Source organism: Geotrypetes seraphini, chromosome 7, assembly GCF_902459505.1.
Source record: "Geotrypetes seraphini chromosome 7, aGeoSer1.1, whole genome shotgun sequence".
Lineage (NCBI taxonomy): Eukaryota > Metazoa > Chordata > Amphibia > Gymnophiona > Dermophiidae > Geotrypetes > Geotrypetes seraphini.
In genome coordinates, this window is record NC_047090.1 from 115716934 (window position 1) to 115739694 (window position 22761).

Genomic DNA, 22761 nt, shown 5'->3' on the forward strand with positions numbered 1-22761 from the left:
TGAAAAAGTTGGGATCACTGTTCACAGTCTCCAGCACGTCTTGTGCGATCTCCAAATGGAGTTGCTTCAGCTCAATCGATAGCAGCTTTGGCATGAACTTCACTGAAATTCTCCTGAAGCCCAAATCCTCAGTCAAAATGGAATGAACGGATCCGATGCTGATGCTCACCTCGTCTGCAAGTTCTCTGATCGTGATTCGATGATCCTGCATCACCAGGGTCCTCACTTGGTCAATGATGATCTCATTTCTGGATGTTGAGGGCCTACCAGACGTGCTTCACTCTCCACTGAAGTACGGTCATCTCTGAAGCGGTTGTACCACTCCTTTATCTGTGTGGTGCCCATTGCTTCATCCCTGAAGGCCTGTTGAATCTTGTGGATCATTTCCACTTGGAAATTATTAAGCTTTACACAAAATTTAATGCAGTAGTGTTGTTCAACTTTTTCTGTCATTTTGACAAAAACGAAAATCCGAAGGCGCTCACTTACACTTCCTCATTCATCGGTGGTCTGCTGGCGACTGACAGCTTCTGTAGGCGGGACAAAATTCAAACATGTGCATTAGGGTCACCTACATACAAGCACCAAACCATGCCTCCCTAGCTTTATTTGTTTATGCCAGAAAAATTAAGGTCTGATACTTTTTGAATGGCTCTCGTATGTTGTTTGATAGAGGGAAATTGTTCGATAATATGTGCAAAATTAAAAAATTCTGCTTTTCTATGGCTGGACCCATTCTGTAGAACGCTATAACTGGAACTCAGGCTTTGCGATAATCTGTTGCAATTCAGAAAATTGCTCAAAACCTACCTCTTTGTACAGGCATTTTTCTGTTAGCTCTCCACTTCTCAACAAAGATTATGTTACCATCATTAAGACACTCCTACAATAGTGTTTGTATCCCTGACCTCTGGTTTTACCTGTAATGTACTTGGTGCTAGATTCACTAAGGACACCGATTGTGTCCCGACCACTTTGGAACCCGATTTTCCTCCTCTAACCTCTGTGCCGATCATCCTCTAATCCGATCAAATCTGCGCATGCAAATGAGGGGAAACGGCAGGCAAAGTAGGAAGGGCGTGATTTACTAAACAAATTCAGGCACACCGACTGGGCTGGCCGATCCAAAAACAAGCGATAGGTGAGGACCAGTCACTTGTGTAAAAACCCTGCTCTCTGCCCCGATCTCCTGCTTTCTGCCCCAATCTTCTGCACTCTGCCCTTCCCCACAGTGCAAGCCCATGGTTTTAACCCGTGGGCTCGTGAAAGTAAAAAAGTAGTAACCAATATGGAGGATTTCATGCATTCAAATCCACTCCTTAAACCTATGGGGTATTGGTCCTTGAATGCCTGGTGGCCCGGAACTTCCTCTCCAATGACATGGGGGAGATTGGGCGGGGAAGGCTTATGGGCCTGGCATGGGCCTGGCTTTTGCGGAATTGGGGAAGTAGGGAGAAATCGGCGGCGGTGGCTTGGGGGGCATGGAGAGAGAAAGAAAGAAAGAGGGGCAGGGAGAGAGAAAGACAGAAAGGGGGCATGGAGAGAGAAAGAAAGGCAAAAGGAAAGGGGGCAGAGAGAGAGAAAGACAAGGGGGCAGGGAGATTGAGAAAGAAAGAAAGAAAGAAAGAACGGGGAGGGGGGAAGAAGAGACAAAGAAAGAAAAAGGAAAGGGGGCAGGGAGAGAGAATGAAAGAAAGGAGAGGGGGCAGGGAGAGAGGAAGAAAAAGCTGGGGGAAGGAATGGAGTGTGTCAGGTGGCAGGGGGCAGGCAGGGAGAGAGGAAGAAAAATTTGGACTCATGGAGGGACATGGATGTTGGTTGGGGAATGGAATGAGGTCTGGAGGAGAGGAAGCATGCAGGAGGAAGAAAGAAAGAAAGATCGGATGTATAGTCAGAAGGAAGTGCAACCAGAGACTCATGAAATCACCAGACAACAAAGGTAGGAAAAATGATTTTATTTTCAATTTAGTGATCAAAATGTGTCTGTTTTGAGAATTTATATCTGCTGTCTATATTTTGCTCTAAGGCCCCCCGGTTTTTAGCATAGGGAACCTATGAGTGTCAGGAGCAGCAGGGGGCATTTAGTGCAGCTCCCTGAACTAAAAACCGCTATCGCAGTTTAGTAAAAGGGGAGGGGATATATTTGTCTATTTTTGTATAGGTGCTACTGAGGTGACATTGCATATTTTAAAGTCATCTGCCTTGACCTCTTTGAAACCCCCCCAAATATAAATCATAATTAACATTTTCTCTGCGTACAGTGTGCTTTGTGTTTTTTTAAAATTTTATTGTTGGTAGATCATTTTGACTTGGTCATTTTAAAAGTAGCTCACCAAGTCAAAAAAGTGTGGGCACCCCAGCTAATACTATCATGTTTAACACAATATGAGGTAAATGACAGAGCCCAAAATACCCAAACTGCTACTATCATTGTCAAAAGCCTCATTTCAGAGAAAGATAATTTGAAAACTATGACCACATTTTATTCTTCGTTGTACTAGACCAGGGGTAGGCAATTCTGGTCCTCAAGAGCCGGAGCCAGGTCAGGCTTTCAGGATATTCACAATAAATATGCATGAGACAGATTTGCATCTCAAGGAGGCAGTGCATGCAAATCCATCTCATACATATTCATTGTGGATATCCTGAAAGCCTGACCTGGCTCCGGCTCTCGAGGACCGGAATTGCCTACCTCCTGTACTAGACCATGCATCAACAAGCATTTTAATATCAAAATGTGAAACAAAGGGATCTAATTGCCTGCTGCACTACATTACAATTAAGTAGGAACGAATGACAATGCAATCTTCAATTCTTCATCTTTGGAAGCTTAAGCTAGTTTATCTGCGGTACTCAGGCATGCAAAAGCCTGTCAGAATACAGAAAGAAAATGATACAAGTAAAGCCTTTATAACCTCACAGATCCATTTATACCATCAAAACATTCCACAATAAGTCTTGCTGTCCTACAGTTACCCTTCGCAAGTGGTGAAATCACATGATCCTCAGTCTGGTGCACAGAGCTACATCTTCATACACAAACAAGCTGGGTGAAAGAGACAGACCTTACATCACATCCTCCTCATACAGATAGAAGGCTAGATTCAGCAAAGGGCACATAAAATTATGCACCGAGATACAGGTCTTAGATACAGGTGTTAAGCATGAATTCTATAACAGCAGTTCATGTGGAACTATCATTATAGAATACTAGTTTAAGTCTGCATTTTCACACCTAACCTTAAAAGCTGGTGTAAATGCCCTCACCTGTAAGTGAGTAAATGCAAATATTCTTTTAATTAATTATATTTTTATTATCACAACAGCATTACATATGTAAATAGAGTACAAACAAAGCAACATAACACAGTTATTGAGTTACATTTTAAATCAACGACCTCTGTACAATATCAATATTTGTTTGACAGCTTATCAAATAATTGTAACACGGTCTGAGAGTTTTGCCTAGGTAATACATCACGATGGGGGGACTCCTTATCCTTTAATGCTGTTGCTTTTTTATATAATATATCCTTCACATCCCAATCTACTTCCATTCCACATCCAAATCCTGCTACCAAACACTATGATGCACAACTATATACATACGCAAAGCTCTTAACACAATACTCACATTCCATCCACACCCTACCACTTGCTCACTTCCCATCCTAACCTATCCTTTCCCCCACCCAGCCTTAATCGTCCTGTAGGAAAGGATGAATATTTATCTGTAAAGCTTGAAAAGTCCACCACAAATCCACATATTGCAGTTTCTCCAACCTACATGTGTGCTGCACAGTGTGGCAAGGAAGCTCCTGTCACAGTGAAAACTACTGCTGAAACTCCCCAGAATGCAGCACAGGGCTCTGTAAAACCCGGCATGGAGCCAGGACAGATGGCTCAGCCAAAAGAATACAAGCCAAGGCAGGTCCCAGCACAGCTGAAGAGCCAATTAGGGAAGGCTCTGAAAACCACTAATTGCCCCTATCACTCCTTTCCAGAGGTCAGGGAGAAACCTGAGACCAATTTAGAGAGGGGTGGAGTCAGATCCGGGAGTTTGCCTTATAGGCAAAGTAAGTTGGCAGACTTGGGAGGAGGAGGAGGAGGGAGAAGGAGAGAGCGAGAGAAGAAGGACACAGCAGACTCTGATGAGAGAAGCCAAATCACTCAAGGAGGTTCCAGGTCACAGAGGGTGCCTAAGACCCAGCATGAGCGTATGGCAGGAAGCCAGCACCTAAGGAAAGGTGGTACAGCACTTGGGAGGTACAGTGACTGGCAACTTAAACCCCAGAGAGAAGGGCTGGGAAATTATCCCCAGGGAAAGGCTGCAGGTATTTTGGCAGACTTGCAGAGAGAGGGATGGGAAGCACAGCCTGGGGGAAATGAGGAAATGTTCCAGAGTTCCATGAGGGTGAATGGGAAATGTGCAGTGTCCTGAGTGATAGTATAAGTGAAGAGGACATGGACCTGGGGGAATACAGTATTTGAAAGTCCTCAGCTACTCTCACGAAGAACGTTCTCTCATTGTTTACTTGTTTCACACGGAAGCCAGAGCAGGGCTGGCAAAGCTAATGAGGTGATAAAAATGTGTTAAGAAGATAAAGAGAGCTGAGAGGGGAAAAGGCTTGACGCAAGCCGTGCTCAGCTAGAAAAGCCAGAAGGTGTTAAGATCCAGGGAGATCAATAAATCCCAGTGGGGATACAAGCCAAGGAGGGCATTGAACTGATATAATATTTTGATGTTATAGTATTTTTGCTTTTGATAAGGAAGTGCAATCCAGCTCCTCAGTAAAACACCTGAGACTCACCTGGACTGTAAAATAATTGTGTGCAGGATGCACCCAAAGGACTTGAACAAACCAAGGTGAATGTTTTCTTTTTGCTTCTGTTTTCTTTTCTTTGTACTTTGGGACACTAATAAACCTGGTACTGTTTTTCAAGGAATCCGGTATCCGGGTCTTCCTTTCACCACCATATAAAAGGCGTACTAAAATTCTTACTTGTGGTCCGGGCCGGAGTTTCCCACCTACTCGGGGACGGGCCCGGCCACAACAGTCTGAATCTCAAATTTAGTGATGTCTTGTGTCACATTGGTCCAAACGGTAGGAGGCTGATTCTTCAGTAACCCAAGACTGTAGGATTGCTTTCTTGACGAAAAGAATTGCAATGTAAAGAAAAGCTCTATGGGGGGAGGGAATTCCCTGTTGCTGTAGTGACTCCTGATCTCCCAATAATGGGGAAGCGTACTCTCACAGAATAGGCCTACGCACCACTCCTTCAAGTACTAACAGCACCTGTTGCCATATGGTATTATTTGGGCAGTCTAGAAAAATATGAAGTTTTACACTTAATATATTCACTACCCTCCCATAAACCCATTCTAGCTCTAGTAATGTAAATTGTGTGTAGTATATTAAATGTTTTTTAATGAAAGGGTACAGACTTGACCAGGGCATAGATGGTATTACAAAGTTCCAGAAAATAGGGACAAGTATAATCCAGTCTTACATTCCAACTTTGCATGAGTTTATCCATTGATTGTAAGGATATGTAGTAGTTTTCAAGAGCTTTGAAGTAAAAGGCTGCTTACTTTACCTCACTGGGGATCCATCGTGAAGAAACCTCCCCTCCCAAAAAAAAACACAAAAACACCCCACAAGATTACATTGTATATTCCAAAGCAAATAACTTTTTATTCTAGTAATTAGTATTATAGCAGCATTTGTCAAATCAGAAATAAATCAGTTTGGACATATACAAGGGGGAGAAAAAACCTCATACAAACAGAGCCAGCATATTTCTGTAAGTATGGTGCAGCTTCTCTAAAGAAATTCTGCCAGAGCATAGGGGTTTTATACAGAAAGTATCTTTCTCTTAGATCATTCCCCTGGCTGGGAATATGTATTGCCCTATTGGATAAGACCAACTGCCTATCTAACCCTCTCCTAGTCCACGCCTCCATTCTTCCCTGGGAGGCTCTGGACAGGCATAGCTTCTAGAACTTTCTACTTCTTGAAGTTTCCATTCTTCACACGGGTCCATCAATATCAGTGCCTCAGTGAACAAGCCTGGCATCACTTTATCAGTTCGTAGGTTCACAGATGATGGAGTGTCTTGCTGACTTGAATTTTTTCTTTCAGCACTGTCAAATAGCTCATTGTCTTTCCAGCACTGGTTGGTGTCCTTGAGAAACTTCACAGCAAGAAATCCACACACTCACATGCCACATATTAGCATCTCAGCATCTGAACTCAAGCCCGTGACTTTAGCAACTCCAGCAAAATGCAGGAATAGGTCTCACAACCTGTAAAAGTCTCCCATAGACTCCTGTCATCTATCTCAATTTGTACCAGATTGACAAACCATTCATAATTGCTTGGATATTCAGGAGTTGACTCTCTAATGACCCATAATACTAATTAAGGTCCCAGTGCTGCTGTATAGATTGCCAATAATGTCTAACTTGGAGATAAGCCCAAAAATAAGATTGTGTTAATTGCTATTTGTGCTAGCACTGCATAAAAGATGGGAAGGTACCTTCTCCCACCTCCAGTATATGCCCCAAAGTAGCACATCCTTGCTCAGTCCACAGTCAAAACCATGACTTACTTATCTTTGTGGAAAGGCCCCATTCCCTTCCAAATGGAGAAACGGAGACACCATTAGTGTCTTTCATTTTGTTTTCTTTCACCATTTCCATGCTAGATGTATGGGTGCCAGGAACTGAAATTTATGACTCAACGGTGCAAAATTACTAGATTTGATATGAATTAAATTTATAAATGAGAGTGTTGCATTTCATCCATCCAGCCAGCCCAGAGGTGAGAATCTCACCTGACCTACAATTCTCTCATATACTAAGCACATCAGGGCAGCCAAATTATAAAGATGGATATCAGGTAGCCCCAACCTCCCCAGAAATTTGTCCAAAGTGAGCCTAGTGTAACTAATATGGGAGGATTTATTCCTCCATATAAAAGCCTGTGGTGCTGCGAAAAATCTATTCATCCCATTTAGTGATCCATATAGGGATGGCTTGCAAGGAATACAGCAGTTTGGGTAGCATAATCAGTTTAATCAATGCGACTCTGCCACAGAGGGAAAGTAGCAAGTCCTTCCATTGCAAGTACAACTTCCTTAAATTATCAGTTAGATCTAGTATATTGCATTTGTACATCACCATAGGGTTAGTGCTCAATTAGATGCCAAAGCAGCGCATCGACTTCTTCACTGGGGGTATGGGCAAGGCAGCTTGCCAAGGCCCTGTCTTTCCCGATGCCAAGGATAAGAATTGGCTTGACAAAGTTGATACACAGGCTAGAAAGATGCCCAAAATCTTGCACAATGCGTAAGGCTACAGGTAGATGGAGAAGTGTTTGATCTAAATATAGAAGAATACACATTTCAAATATGACATATTGTAATCACAAACAGAACATAAAATTATTTTTTCTATCTTTTGTTGTCTGGTCATTTTTCTTTTAGTCCCAGTTTCCCTTTCTGATTTTGTCTATCTTCTAATTCTCTTTCCAGTGTCTGCTGTCCATTTTTTCTCTCCTCTTCTCTCTTGCTCCAGTCCCTGTCTCCAACATATTGATTTTTCCCTTTCAACTTTTCTCCTTTTTTCTTTTCTGCTTCTGTTCACTCAAATCTCGCCCTCTTTCTCATCCTTCCCCTTTTTAAATTTTCAGCTACCTATCAATTTTCCATCTTCTCTTATTCTGTAGCTTTCCCATTTCTCCTCTCACTCCTTTGCCAGTCTCCTATTTCCTTCTATCTCTCCTCTTGGTCCAACATTTTGCTCCCTCTCTTTTCTGTTGTTTTTCTTCCCTCTCCCCTTGATGCTGAACAATGAGATGGAAAGGAAAAAAAAAAAAGATGCTGCATCTCTCTTTCTCCCTTCCACCCCCAGACCTAACATTTCTCCCTCCCCTCCATCTCCAACTTCTCCCCCTTTCTCTTCCCAATTGCCCCCCATCCCATCTCTCCCCATGTCTGCCTGCCTCCCTCCCTTCCCCCAGGTACACCATTTCTCCCTTTCTCTTCCCAATGGTTCTCCCTTCAAGTATCTTTTTCCCTCTTTCTCCACACTACCCCAGGTCCAACCTCTCTCCCTTCATTTCGCTCTCCTTACAGCCCAGCATGCCTTTCCCTCCAGCGCTGGTCCCTCTCTCCTCACAGCTTGGCATGTCTTTACCTCCGGCGTCAGTCTGATGTTGCCGCCAAGCCGAAGAATCTGCTGGTCTCAGCAATTCAGGAGTGTTATATGTGGCTTCTCCTCCTGCTTTTCGCCTGCCGCAGTCTGTCTTCAATGACATGCAACTTCCTGTTTCCGCCCGGGTGGACCGCGGCAGATGGAAGGCAGGAGGGGGAGCCACAGACAACACTGCCAAATCGCTGCCGAAGCCGGCAGACTTTCCGACATGACAGCAATGTCGGACCGGCACGGGAGGGAGGACATGCTAGGCTCTGAGAAGGGGAAGGTCTGGAGCATTGCCGCGAGCTACATAAAAAGGTCAGGCGGGCCGGATTTGTCCCACGGGCCTTGTGTTTGACACATGTGCTTTAATGCCTCAACTAGAAGAGAAAGTGTTAAAATAAGGAAAAATCATAAGCAATTGTAGAAGATGATTTATACTGTTATAGCTCCAGCACAGGTTGATCTGGATTCATTAGAAGCTCAAATAAGCAGCAGTAAATTGCTGAGCCACACAAACCCCAAACAGAAGTCAATTTTAATCAGGTACAAACATGAAAGGGCATTTAAAAACAAACAAACCCAAAACAAAACCAAATATTTAACTCATTACATCCCTGCCCCCCCTCCAAAAAAAAAATCCATCTTAGAACCATTTTTGAACAGGAAAAATGTCCAGGTTTCCTTTTTTGAAAATGGTTTTCAGATGGACAGAAAACATCTAAAAAGAGCCATTTTCCAACGTAACATTTGCAACTTCTAAACATGAAAAAACAAAACTAGGCATTAGAACTTGCATCTGGCATTATTTTGAGAGAAATGGCAAAACAGACATACCTATAGATCAGAGGGGCAGCCTAGTGTTCAGTGCAATGGACTTTAAATAATGGCAGTCAGGTGAAATTCCCACCATAGCTCCTTTATTTTGTATTCTAAGCCCTCCTGGAACAGATTAAAGTCTACTGTTCCTAACTTCAGCAATTTCCAGGGTGGGTTCTAGGAACAGTGTGGATTTACAAGAAAGAAGATTAACAAAGGTAAGAACCTAATCTTTCATTCTTGCACAATCCCACTCTGTTCCTGGACTCGTGGGACATAACTAGTGGTGCTAGAAAAGGTTCAAAGAAGAGTGACGAAGATGGTAAAGGGGATGGAACTCCTCTCGTATGAGAAAAGACTAAAACAGTTAGGGCTCTTCAGCTTGGAAAAGAGACAGCTGAGGGGAGATAGGATTGAAGTCTACAAAATCTTGAGTGGAGTAGAACGGGTACAAGTGGATCGATTTTTCACTCTGTCAAAAGTTACAAAGACTAGGGGACACTCAATGAAGTTACAGGGAAATACTTTTAAAACTAATAGAAGGAAATTTTTTTTCATTCAGAGAATAATTAAACTCTGGAACGCGTTGCCCGAGGATGTGGTAAGAGCGGATAGCGTAGCTGGTTTTTAGAAAGGTTTGGACAAGTTCCTGGAGGAAAAGTCCATAGTCTGTTATTGAGGAAGACATGGGGGAAGCCACTGCTTGCCCTGTATCGGTAGCATAGAATATTGCTACTCTTTGGGTTTTGGCCAGGTACTAGCGACCTGGATTGGCCACAGTGAGAACGGACTACTGGGCTTGATGGACCATTGGTCTGACCCAGTAAGGCTATTCTTATGCTCTTAAGAGGGGAGGGGTTCAAGACTGTATAATGATCTCCCTACAAACTGTCTGGTGACCATAGGAAAAGAACCCTCTAGTCCAGCAATAGAGTGGGATTATGCAAGAACAGGGAAGTAGGATTCCTTGGTACAAATGTCTTCTTATGTTCATACACTAATCACATTTTTTTTAAATATCTTAGGAGTCAGCACTCAAAAAAAGATCTATGTGTCATCATGGACCATATGCTGAAATCTTATATCCAGTGTTTGGTGGCAGCCAAAAAAAGGAAACAAAATGCTAGGAATTATTAGGAAAGGGATAGAAAATCAGACAAAATTCCATTATGCTTCTGTATCGCTCCATGGTGCATCCTCACCTTGAGTATTGTGTGCAATTCTGGTTGCTGTATCTAAAAAAAAAAAAATATATATATATATATATAGTAGAATTAAATAAAGGTTCAAAGAAGAGTAACCAAAATAAGAAAAGACCATATAAGAGTAATCATATAAGAAAAGACTTAAGATGTTAGAGCATGAACTTGGAAAAGAATCTGCTGAAGAGGGATATGATAGAGTGAGCCACTGTAAAAGTACTATGGCTACTCCTGGTGGAATTCTGCGCAAAATAATTCAAAATTCTGCACACAAAATTAGCAAATTCTGCAAATTTATTGGTCAAAATTTAAACAATAGTAAATAATTATTATCCACATTACATTTAAAACATTTAAAATAAAATGGCTTTCTTCTATCTTTGTTGTCTAGACCAGTGTTCTTCAACCGCCGGTCTGCAAAAATTTATTGCCGGTCCATGAAGGATTAGGGTCCCCTCCACAAACTGCATACTAGGCAGGAAGAGAGGCTCCGGTGCAGGCATCAGCTCACTTGCAACTTCCTGTTGCCGTCGCGTATGCCAGGACTCCTGCCACTTATGCCTCCTGCCTTCGCCGGGACTCCTGCCGCGTATGCCTCCTGCCTTTATCTTGTCTCCGCACCCCCAGACCAGCAGCGGCAGCTCTGTGTGCTTTTAGCTTCAGCACACAGCTGCCCCTAAGCAGTAGTTTAGCCACGGTTTCATGAGGCAGCCTCGGGGCCTTTGCTAGGCTGGCCCACTTCGATGATGCGTTTCTCTTGCCTCTGACATATTGATCATTCCTTTTTATCTCTTCTCTTCCTCTTTCTTACCTTCTTCTCCTCTTTCAATTTTCTGCTACCCAGTGGCATACCAAGGTGGGGTGGGGGTGAGGGAGGTCCGCCCCGGGTGAACGCCTTGGGGGAGTGCACAGCCGGCTATTCTCACTGCCTCTAACGCCGGCCCTGCAGCTCCGGACTTCCCCACACCTGCTCCCCCTGATCGCTATTATTTTAAATGTTATGGCAGCCGTGGCGCTGTATCCATGGGAAGAGACTTCTAACCTCGGCCTGCCCCGGAACTCTTCTTGCAACAGCAACTTCCTGTTCCTGCCTAGACGGGCGGTGGCTGCAGGAAGAGTTCCGAGGCAGGCCGAGGTTAGAAGTTTCCTCCCATGGATACAGTGCCGCGGCTGCCATAACATTTAAAATAATAGCGATCGAGGGGGGAGGGGGGAGGGGGGAGCAGGTGTGGGGAAGTCCGGAGGTGCAGGGCCAGCATTAGAGGGACTAAGAGCTGATGGTGCCGCAGGGTCCCGCGTGGGGGGAGGGAGGAAGAAAGAAGAGTAACCGAAGCATTGGCAATTTGAGGGGAGCAGGTGTGGGGAAATCCAGAGCTGCAGGGGAGAGTGTTGCTGTACCCAGCTGGAGGGAGAAGGAAGATGAGGGAGGGAATGAAAGGAGATGCCCGGGCTTGGAGGAAAGGAGGAAGGTATGCCAGACTAAGGGAAAAGGAAGGGGGAGATCTCAGAGCATGGAGGGGAGGGAAAGATGGAAGGAAAGGAGAGAAATGCCAGAGAATCAGGGAAGGGCAGATACCAGACTGTGGGGTGCGAAGGAAAGAAAGGAGAAGAGAGAGATGCCAGAGCATAGGGGATGGGTTGGTGACAGAGAGTAAAAAATGGAGAGGTGGCAGAGCTGAAATCAATCATGTACAAAGGAGAGAATGGGCACAGGATAGATAGTTATGAAAGGAGCATAGAAAGAAAGAAGATGTATGGAAGAGAGAGAAGGCAGACATTGGATGGAAAGGGCAGAGAGGGCAGTGACTGGAAGGGGCGAGACAGAAGGTGAACATTAGATGGAAGGGGTAGAAAGAGGGACAGACACTGAATGGAAGTGTGGGGGAGAGGAGGGACAGCCACTGAATGGAAATGTGAGGGAGAGGGGGAGCAGACGCTGGAAGGAAGTGGGGAGGAGAAAGAAAAAAGGGCACATGCTGGATTGAGGGACGAGGATAGAGTTAGATACTGGAAGGGGTGAGGGAAAGAGGTGGCAAGCTTTAGGTAGACAGTAAAAATGGACATTGATGAGAGGGTAGTAAGAACGTAATCTAGACAGATGCAGAAAATAAATTGAAAAGGAAAATGAGGGAAAAAAGGGAAAGGGAGAGGAGAGAGGTGCCAGACCAATGGGGGTGAAAGGAGAGATGGAAGGGGGAGGCATACAGTTTCTGGAAGGGGCATAGAAGGAGAGAAGATGCCATATAGGGGAAGAGAGACGGCAGACAGTGGATGGAAGGAAGATAGTTACAAGAAGATGAAGAAAGCAGAAACCACAGAAGACAAAGGTAGAAAAAAATTTTCTATTTACAGTGGTGCCTCGCATAACGGACGCCTCGTACAGCGAACGCTGCGCATAACGAACTTTTTGTCTTGCTCCCTATAACGAACTTCGTTTCACACAACGAAGTCGCCCGAGGGGCCCGGGGGGGGGCGGAACTACTCTCGCCGAAGCAGGGAACAGCAGCACCCTCCTGTCTGAATGCAGTGTTCCGTCATCTCCCTCCACCTTACCTTAGATGCCGAGTTTTCCGGCTTTCTTTTTCGTCCAGCCACACACTTTCAAAGAGCAGCACATGCGCGCATGCTCTGTTGTTCAATCTTCTCCTCTGACGCAACCGGAAACCGGAAGTTGCAGGAGAAGAGAACATTGATCAACTTCAGCAGCTGCGCGTGCACAGCTTTTTGAAAGCGTGCGGCTGGGTGAAAAAGAAAGCTGGCAAACTCTGCATATAAGGTGAGGTGGAGGGAGGGAAATGTAGGGCTGCAGAACGAATTATTTTCTTTTACATGTATTCTTATGGGAAAACAGGGCTGCAGAACGAATTATTTTGTTTTACATGTATTCTTATGGGAAAACGCGTTTCACACAACGAACGTTTCACATAACAAACTTGCTCCTGGAACGGATTAAGTTCGTTGTGTGAGGCACCACTGTATTTATTGCTTTAGGAGACATGTGTCACTGTTTCTGTGGCGTTGCATTATATGCAGAGTCCAGCTTCTTACTGGTTCAATTTAACCTTTGTCTATGTATTTCTATTTTATCCCCCCTTTTACAAAACTGTGGAGTGCTTTTTAGCGCAAGCCGTGGTGGTAGCAGCTCTGATGCTCAGAATTCTATGAGCGTTACAGCTGTTACCACCGTGGTTAAAATACACACTGCAGTTTTGTAAAAGAGGGAGGGGTTAGTTTGTGATTACATATTCCATACTAGGCAAAGGTGTTTTCTGTGTTCGAAAGACATGGGTTTTTGTTAGACTTGACTGCAGGACTGATCTGTGTGTACTAGTCTGGCTTGTTTAGTTTTACAATGGGTGTATTGATGTTGTACTGCTCACTGCAGTATGTAAGATGCTGCCTTTTCCTAGGTACTCATGTGTGACGTGTGGCTTGTTACTAAAAATCATGTTTTCTGTTCAGATGGGGGGGGGGGGGGTGTCAAAAAATGATGGGCCCCGGGTGTCACATATGCTAGGTACGCCACTGCTGCTACCTATCAAATTTCCATCTTCTCTCCCATTCCCTAGTCCATTCCTTCCTCAGCCCTCCATTCCCTTTCATCTTCAACTTACCTCCCATTACCATATTTCTACTCTCTGTAATATCTATCCAGTCATCCCCCTTAGGGTTCTGCCATTTTCAGCATCTTCCTTCCTTCACCCTTATAGCCCAGCATCTGCTCCCTCTTCCTTCCCTCCTCCTACCCTGTAGCCTGACATCTCCCTCTCTCTTCCCTCCTGCACTCTTCTCCCTCCCATGGGCCAGCATTTCTCCCACTCTCTTCCCCAATTCCTACTGCCAGGCATCTCTCCATCATTACATTCTGCTGTTGTATCAATATCTCCCTTCTACTCCTTCACCTCCTGTGTATCTCTCCATCCCCCATGTCCAACACTTCTCTCTCTCCCTCGTGTCCCTCCCCCATACAGCATTCTCGCCCTTCCACTGCCATATGCGCTAGAATAGATCGACTCCTCAGTAAACATGTATTTACAACCCCAATTAATTAACTACACATATGCCAGACACACGCTTTTAGCTGCCCTTATACGCTGACCACCGCTCCTCATAGCACTGAAAAGAGTTGAAAACCGGCATCGCTCCTTCTTCTCTCAACCCCGCATCTTTTTTCTCTCCCGCCGCTCCCCCATCCCCGGTCCTACCTTCAAACTTGCCTCTTAAAGCAGCCAACGACTGCAGCAGCCACTCATTTAGCTTCGCAGTAACCAACCAGGAAAGGTTCCCAACCTTGCGTCCCGCCCCTCTCTGACGTAACTTCTTCCCCCCCTGTCGCGTTCCTTCCCTTCTCCCACTACTTCCTGTTTCCGGTGGAGCGAGTCACCTGTAGTCTGAACGCTCGGGAGGTTGGTGTTGGTAATGTGTCCGAATAGTTGCTCCTACCGGCAACCTCAAAAGCAGGTCTGAAGGTAGGATGTGGTTGAGAGAGGGCACCTACCGGTTCCTAAGTTATGGGCCAAAATAACCAGACAGCAAAAAGTAGAAAACGACTTTTATTTTCAGATTAGAATATATCGGATTTGAAATGTGTATCCTACCAGAGCTGATGTTAGATATAGCTGGGGACCGCAAAGCCCACTACCAGGCTGTGCCTTCTTCAGCTTCTTCTGGCAAAGGGGCAGTTGCCCTAGTTTCACTCCCCTAACACTATTCCTGCCATGTGTGACTGAGGTATTCTGTTAGCATGATTTTTCTATGTAGCATTCTGTAGTAATTTGGCTTGTTTAGTTTTCTCAATAGTGGAGGGAAGATAAGAGTTTTGTTGAATCATTTGTGATTTATAAAATGTCAATTGTACAGAATATTGTCTTGTTTTATACTTTACTAAAATTATTTCAATATAAAATCATAATTATTTGAGGCTTCTGCGGATGGGATCAAATAGAGTTTGCGGGGGTGGGAACTGAGCTCACTGGGACTGAACTTGCAGGGACAGGGACTGAGCGCGGGGCACAAAGTTTGTTCTGGTGTCATTTTCTAAGGCTGATGCAGAACACTACTGTGGGTTGTGTGTTCATGTTACTACTGTCTGAACAGGACAATAAGGGTTTGAGTGCAAATATTAGCTTGTATGAAAAACGTAGGCACACACAACATTAAAATAAATTGTAGGGCAAAGGATTCCGGACGATGTCAATCACATCTTTCAGCTCCTCCTCCTTCCCCAGTGGACTGTACTGCCACTGCTAGTTTTTCCTTTTGCAAGTGAGCTGAGAAGGTGTTTTTCTGACTGCTCTGACAATTTTATTATTTGGGGTTTCTCTGAAAGTAGAGACTTTGGTGACAAGAGGACTCCAGTTATTCTGAGACAGCTCTGCCTGGGAGAGGATGCAGACTCTCATAGCAGTAATCTGCAGCTACAAGGCAACCATTTAGTCCCTGTGTAGCCAGCCTACATTACCTTTTTGGAGCTAAGGGTCCATTCTCCTAGAAGCTGGCTTGCATCCCTGATCTATTAGGAGCTTGAGCGCAGACTGTTTGGCCCCATGGCAGTCCAAGGTCTATAATCTGTGCCGGCTACATTTTACCTCTTCCCAACACAGCGCTTGGTCTTTTGGGGATTGAGGTCTCGGACCGGCTTCAGTCTGACTGGCAGCCCATAGATCTCAGCATTTGGATGTGCAGATCCAGTCCAGAGGCAGAAGTCTTCTCCTTTCTTTCCAGCTGCTGGATAAGCTGAAGCAAGCACTTATGATTTTAAAGTGCTCGAGGCTTGTGCAGATGGGTACAGAGCTTGCAGAGATGGGGTAAGAGCAGGGACAGAACTTGCAGGGATGGGATGGGGGATAGAGAGAGATCCTGCGAGAACAGGGACAAATTTGTCCATGTGTCATTCTCTGCCTTGGAACCAGGAGAGTGGTAGTTGTCTGAGATGGTGTTCAACCACAATTCCTCAGCATTGAGGACGACTGATAATGGATCTCATGGCCTCAGCCACAAACAAGATGGAAGATAGATTCTATAGCCAATGGTTCGAGCCCGGAAGCGCCAGAGTGTATGCTCTGGTTCAAGCATGGCTGGTGGAAGGGCTGTTTTATATGTGTTCCCTCTGTGGCCCATGATAGACCAAGTCATCTGCAGAAGAGTGAACATGGTCCTAGTGGCTCCATATTGGCTGCATTGGCCATGAATCTATTTCATCTCCAGAGGGACAAGAGCTTCAAGTTACCAGTTCATTCGGATCTACTCAGTCAGGATCTAGTTACCTTGGAGGATCGAGAATATTTTAGGCTTATGTCATGGCTCTTGAACATACAGCCTTAACTTGGAAAGGATACTCTGAAGTAGTTATTGCTACTCTCCTCAGAGTTAAGAAGCCAGTTATGGTTGCAGCCTATGCCAAGAGTTGTTCCCACCGAAAGTTGTTTCAGCCTTCCATGTCAATCAGGAAGTCTTTTTGCCAGCGTTCCAGCCAGGGCTGTGTAGTTGGAAGCAATTTTTGGGTTACTGGAGTCAGTGAAAATGTGCTCACTCTGACTCCTAATAGAGTTAAATTGTATGTCATGCAAATATTATAATGTTTAAATTTCTTATTTCAGAGAGAATAATTTGATTAATCCATTTTTATTACAATATTTTAATTTTAGAATGATTACAAAATGTAATATATTTTATGATTACAAAATGTAATATATTTTATATTTACTAGTGTTTAAGCCCATTACATTAATGGGTGCTAGTAAAGCCTCCTTCCCTCACATGTCCCCTATTTTCAGCCCCAGCTCCAAACCAATTTTACCCCCCCAGCCCCCTTCTCCCCCGGCCCAGTAGCACCTCTTCCCTGCTCCCCCTGTCCCTCTTCCTTGCTCCCCTGGTTCAATAGCACCTCTTCCTGCTCCCCGTCCCTCTTCCTTGCTCTCCCGGCCCAGTAGCACCTCTTCCCTGCTCCAGCAGCACCCCTTACCTGTTTCCCCGGTCCAGTATGCAGTGTTGTGAGCATCGCAGCCGGATTTTGCGAACCTCGTAGGCCGCTCTGCCCCTCAGAAGTGCGTTCCCTCTGACGCGATTGCGTACGTCAGAGGAAATGTTCTACTGAGGTGCTGTGCGGCCTGCGAAGTTTAGTAGGGCCAGCCATGATCCTCAATGGAGCAGCGCCCGACCCTCAGCGGCTTGAAGCCCTCCTCCCGCCAGCCGCCGCCAGCACCGCTGCACAAAGCCCTCCACCCGGCAGCCGCTGCCAGCGCCGCTGCACGAAGTCCTCCTCCCGGCAGCCGCTGCCAGCACCACTCCGCACCGCCTCCTCAAGCCGCCGAATATGGCCGGCTTCCTCCAGCAGTTGGTGAGTGAGGGCGGGAGGAGGGAAGTGGCCAGAATGTTCCCTGCCACCGGGTTCTAAAATGGAACATGGCCACGGATCACACACCACAGCGGCAGGGATCACGCTGTTTTCAAAGCGCATGTGTCAGTAAGCTTTTATTATATAGGATATTAGTGAAAGTGGCACCCTATGAAGAAAATCACAATGTCAGAAAGAGTAGGAACCAAATCGACTGTTTTTGAACACTTCACAACAGATGGGAAGCATTTTGTGTGTCAATGTACTATAGAAGATAATAGTGAAAAAATATGTGATGCAAAAATTAGTGGTTTTAGCAGTTCTGGCAAAAATCGCTGCCATTTTTGAAAACAAGATTCTGCTGCTTGGTGGCATTGTGTGGAAGAAGAACCACCGAATTCCACTGTGGTAGCTCGCTGATGTAGTAAAACAGGAGGCCCCCTGTCAGGAGAAGATTTGAAGAGCTTGTTCCAGCAGTTCCAGAGTTTGAAGAATGAAGGAGCACAGTGTGTGAGATAAGTGAACTGAGTTTTGCTTCTCTGGAGCAGAGCTCATATGAACTGATTGAATTGTTGCGGTAACAAGTTTCATAGTCCCTTGATGTTTTTTACACTCTTGTAGTCATCAGATTTTCTTGTTTATTGGTGTGAACTCTGGGTATAAAAGACATATTGAAATTGAAAAAAGAGAAGACAGTGTGAATGGTTTTCTATTTTTGTTCTGTGGAGTTTTTTTTACAGACCTATGATTATAAGGGTTCCAAAGGATGCTTTTTAGGGTCTAAGAACCACAATATTGAGGTCTGTTTTTCTCCACTTTGTCTTTATTATTTTGGATTATTTTCAGTTGTTTGTCTGATTGGTGGTTCCATCAATACTTAACAAAGGATGTTTATTCATGCAGGTAGATCTTCAGGAAAGACCAAAGCAAAGAATTCATTCAATTTCTCTGCTATGGTTTTGTCTTCCCTGAGTGCTCCTTTTGCTCCTTGATCTAATGGTTCCATAGATTTCTTCACAAGCTTTCTGCTTATGATGCACCTAAATTACTATGAATTTTGCTTATGTGGCAAGCTTGTCTTCATATTCTCTTTTAGCTTTATGAATATTTTGCATCTGACTTGCCATTTCTTATGTTGCTTCTTATTTTCCTAACTTTCCTGTGCTTTGGAAGATGTTCTTTTGGCTCTAATAGCTTCTTTCACTTTACCTTTTAAACATGTTACTTGCCATTTTTTCTATTTTTCACCTTTATTAATACACCTGATCTAGGCATCCAAAATGGTATTTTTAACCCTTTAATTGGCAAATGGTAAAATGGCTGCTTTATGTAACTTGATGTTGAACGAGAGCAACAGTGCCAAGTAAACAGGCATTTGGAGATACAGATCTTCCATAAGAGCCATAGAAGACACATGTTGCTTCTGAGCAACAATGCCAAGTAAAGGGTTCAACAATGCCCTTACTTGATTTAAAGTCCTAGCCTTTGCAGCTGATTCTTTTAAACAATTTTTTGGATTTTATCATAGTTGCCCTTTCGAAAATTAAATGCTGCTATACTAGATTTCCTTAGTGATGCCACTCCAGATTTTAGCTCAGATTTGATCATATTATGATCAGTGTTTCCCAGTGGATCCAGCACAGTTAATTCTTGTACTAAGCCCTGCATTCCACTAAAGACTAGATTTAAAATAGCTTCCCTTCTTGTAGGTTCCTGAGTTGCTCTAAGAAGCAGTCATTTAATACATCTAGGAATTTTACCTTCCTAGCACTTATTGTAACATTTATTCATTCAATAGTTGGATAATTGAATCACTTGTTATTATTCTGTTGCCCAATTTGCCAACTTTTCTAATTTCTAACATTTCTTCATCTGTCCATTCTGTCCTGACAGATGGTAGTATAGCCCTACCAGTATTCTCTTTCTCTTCACACCTGGAATTTCTATCCATAAGGATGCTACACCACTACTGTATTTGTTTCATGAAGAATGCTTATTTTGTTTGACTCAATTTCCTCTTTATCGTATAGCGCAACACCTCCTCCAATTTAATCCACTTTATCATTGTGATAAGTGTCCCCATTGATTATCCTCCCATTGATTATCCTAGGCTTCTAGGATCTATATACAGACACTTCAAATTGTGTTTTTCCCTGCATCTACAAGCTGCTTAGAAGATTGAACTAGGCCCTACTGTATTTTCTAGAGGCTATCTGTTAATGCTAGAGGCAGTCACAGTGAATTTCAACCTCTTGACAGAAAGTTCAAGTTTATGTTCAAATCTTTTTTTTTAGTATGAATACTGAACAACAAATAACAAAGACAGCAATGTCAAAGAAAGAACTGCCAACAATACAAAAGTCAGTGCGTTGTAAAGGTAAAACAAAAGAAACAACTGCCCCCCTCCAAGCAGCAAGATTCACCCATACAAAATCCCCCCCATCCCAGGAAGCAAGCAGAAGCTAAGAAACTATAGGGAAAATACAGTACTGTAGTTTTACACTATTTAAATTAGTTAATGAATAAAGCTTGGTTTTTTAAAAAAAATCAAACTTGATTTTTTCATTAAGCTAGAAAAGCGTCCTCTTCTCAGAATTTTTCAGAATTAGCCATATATTGGAACAGTGTGTTGAATTTAAGCATAGAGGGGCTGAATCAGAAAGCTGTGAGCTCTGTACAGAGTTTTCTAATAATTCATAAAATATGAATTTTGTGTCCTATGCTGTAACCAAACAGTATGCAAATAAGTTGTGCACAAGAAATATGCACTAATGTGAGAGAGCATGTCAGATGTATGTGTACACATCTGCCTTAACAGCTAAATGTGTTAAAAAAATTGAATGGGTATTTGACACTACATGCACTGGAATTCTATTTTGCTCATGTAGTTCTTGTATTACTAATATTTATTCAATTTTCTATACTGTTCTCCCCAGGGAGCTTAGAACGGTTTATATGAATTTATTTAGGTACTCGAGCATTTTTCCCTATCTGTCCTGGCAGGCTTACAATCTGTCTAATGTACCGGGGGCAATGGGGGAGATTAAGTAACTTGCCCAGGGTCGCAAGGAGCAACGTGGGTTTGAACCCACAACCTCAGGGTGCTGAGGCTGTAGGTTTAACCACTGTGCCACATACAGTATATGTGCATGCAAATCTGTGCAATTATTTTATGTACAAAAATAACTATTCTAGCACAATTCATCTTCAACTGAAATGGAAAAGCAGTTGCAGTAAATAGAAGAAATAGTCATAAATCTTCACTAATTCTGATGGCAGAATTAAGCTCAAGTTTTAGAAAACCCTAGGTTTATTTTTCTATGTACTCCTCTGCATTGAACAACTAATACCTTTATTATTATGGGATTTAAATGAGCTGTGTTCTAATGTCTTCTGGAGTCCTTGCACACATCTTTTGGTGTAACTACACCTAAAATAGTATGTACAGCTTTGGTTGCCCTCATCTCAAAAAAAGAAATTCGTATGTTACAAAAAAGAGCAGCTGTAATAGTAAATAGAGCTAGGCTGAAAGAAGCAGAGCTTTTTGGTAAGGAACAGGATATGGAGGACATGATAAAAGTCTACAAGATCATGAGCAGAAAAGAACTAATCACAGAGAAGTGGGTGCTACTGCTTACCCTGTGGGGAGAAAACTTAGCATTGGGGTCTCCAATGAAAATAAAAGTTACCGTAACAGTTTGAAGGCCAAGGCTAGTGGAATCTGCTGCCATGGGATGTAGTGACAGCGAGTTGTGTATTGTAATGCAGTAGGATCTAGATGCCCTCATAGAAGAAAAGGGCATAAACAGCTATTAGAAATTGGGGGGGGAGGGGGGGAGGCCAAGTCACTGCATACCAATATATCTACCATGTTTTTCAGTCTTTTGGGTAATACTACTAACTCTGAGGCCACTCTCAGAAACAGGATAGTGGGCCTGACCTGGCTTGACCATTCTTATGCTACTGACAGTTAACAATTCTGATTCATTTACAGTAATATACTGTAGATATAGAATGTGTTAGTTGTGCTGATATCCTCTATAATAAAACCCTAAGCGGGCATGTGCACTTAGGGTTTTTTGATCCCTGCCACCTTGCTGTGTGCCTCCGTGCCGAATTCGATTTCCGATGCACGGGCCGGCTTGCTGCGGTGGTGGCGGTTTGACTCCTGCACTGACGGGACGCCTCTTCTCACCCCCGGACCAGCAAACGCAGCAGTTGCGGAGCATTTGCTAGGCTGGCCCACTTTGATAATGCGAGGTGGGCCGGCCTAGCAAAAGCCTCGAGGCTGCCCGGGCTAGCGGATGCTGGATAGGGGAGCAGGGAAAGGAGAAGGCCTACTACTGGACAGGGAGAGCAGGTAAGAGGTGCTGCTGGACAGGGGGGTAGGTAAAAGGAAGGAAGAAGGCCTACTACTGGACGGGGAGCAGGGAAGAGGTGCTGCTGGACAGGGGGGAGGTAAAACGAAGGGAGAAGGGCTGCTGCTGGACAGGGGGAGCAGGGAAGGGATGCTGCTGGACAGGGGGGAGGTAAAAGGAAGGGAGAAGGCCTACTGCTGGACAAGGGGGGGCAGGGAAGAGGTGCTGCTGGACAGGGGAGAGATAAAACAAAGGGAGAAAGGCTGCTGCTGGACAGGGGGAGCAGGGAAGGGGTGCTGCTGGACACGGGGGAGGTAAAAGGAAGGGAGAAGGGCTACTGCTGGACAGGGGTAGCAGGCAAGGGGTGGTGGTGGACAGCCGAGAAAAGAGAGAGACAGAAAGAAAGAAAGACAGACAGACAGCGGCCAAGGAGAGAGAGACAGACAGACAGACAGAAAGAAAGACAGACAGACAGAAAGCGGCCAAGGAGAGAGAGAGAGAAAGAAAAACAGAGAAACAGACACACACACATCTATTCTAGCACTCATTAATGTAACGGGCTTAAAGACTAGTATGTAATATATAGATGTAGACTAGAGCACTGACGAGAGGATTAAGGTTAAAGAGGTTAAAAATATTTTGCTTTTATGAAAAGTGTGAACCATATTTAGAAACTGGAAAAACAGAAAACATATACCATACTGTACTGTTAAAGAAAATATCCAAAGTATTAGAACAAATGAGACCAATTCTGTTTTAATGCAATCTATCTAACTATGCAACACAGTTGCTCTTCTTTAGCCTCCTAGGTGTCCCATTTAAAATGGAAAATTATACTTTTTAGTT

General features: G+C 44.0%; 1 protein-coding gene across 3 annotated transcripts in view; it reads left to right on the forward strand.

Annotated features, from left to right (window-relative positions):
* RPAP1 (RNA polymerase II associated protein 1) overlaps window positions 1-22761 on the forward strand; it is a 207663-nt gene that overhangs the window by 60154 nt on the left and 124748 nt on the right. The window contains exon 1 of one of the 3 annotated variants that reach the window (XM_033952094.1): window positions 4147-4266. The exons of 1 other annotated variant lie outside the window; for it this stretch is intronic. In XM_033952094.1, the coding sequence (XP_033807985.1) occupies window positions 4220-4266 (47 nt within the window). In that variant the 5' untranslated portion in view covers window positions 4147-4219. Of the gene's footprint in view, window positions 1-4146; window positions 4267-14562; window positions 14691-22761 lie in introns of those variants that run through there. One more of the 3 variants, XM_033952095.1, reaches the window with a different exon arrangement.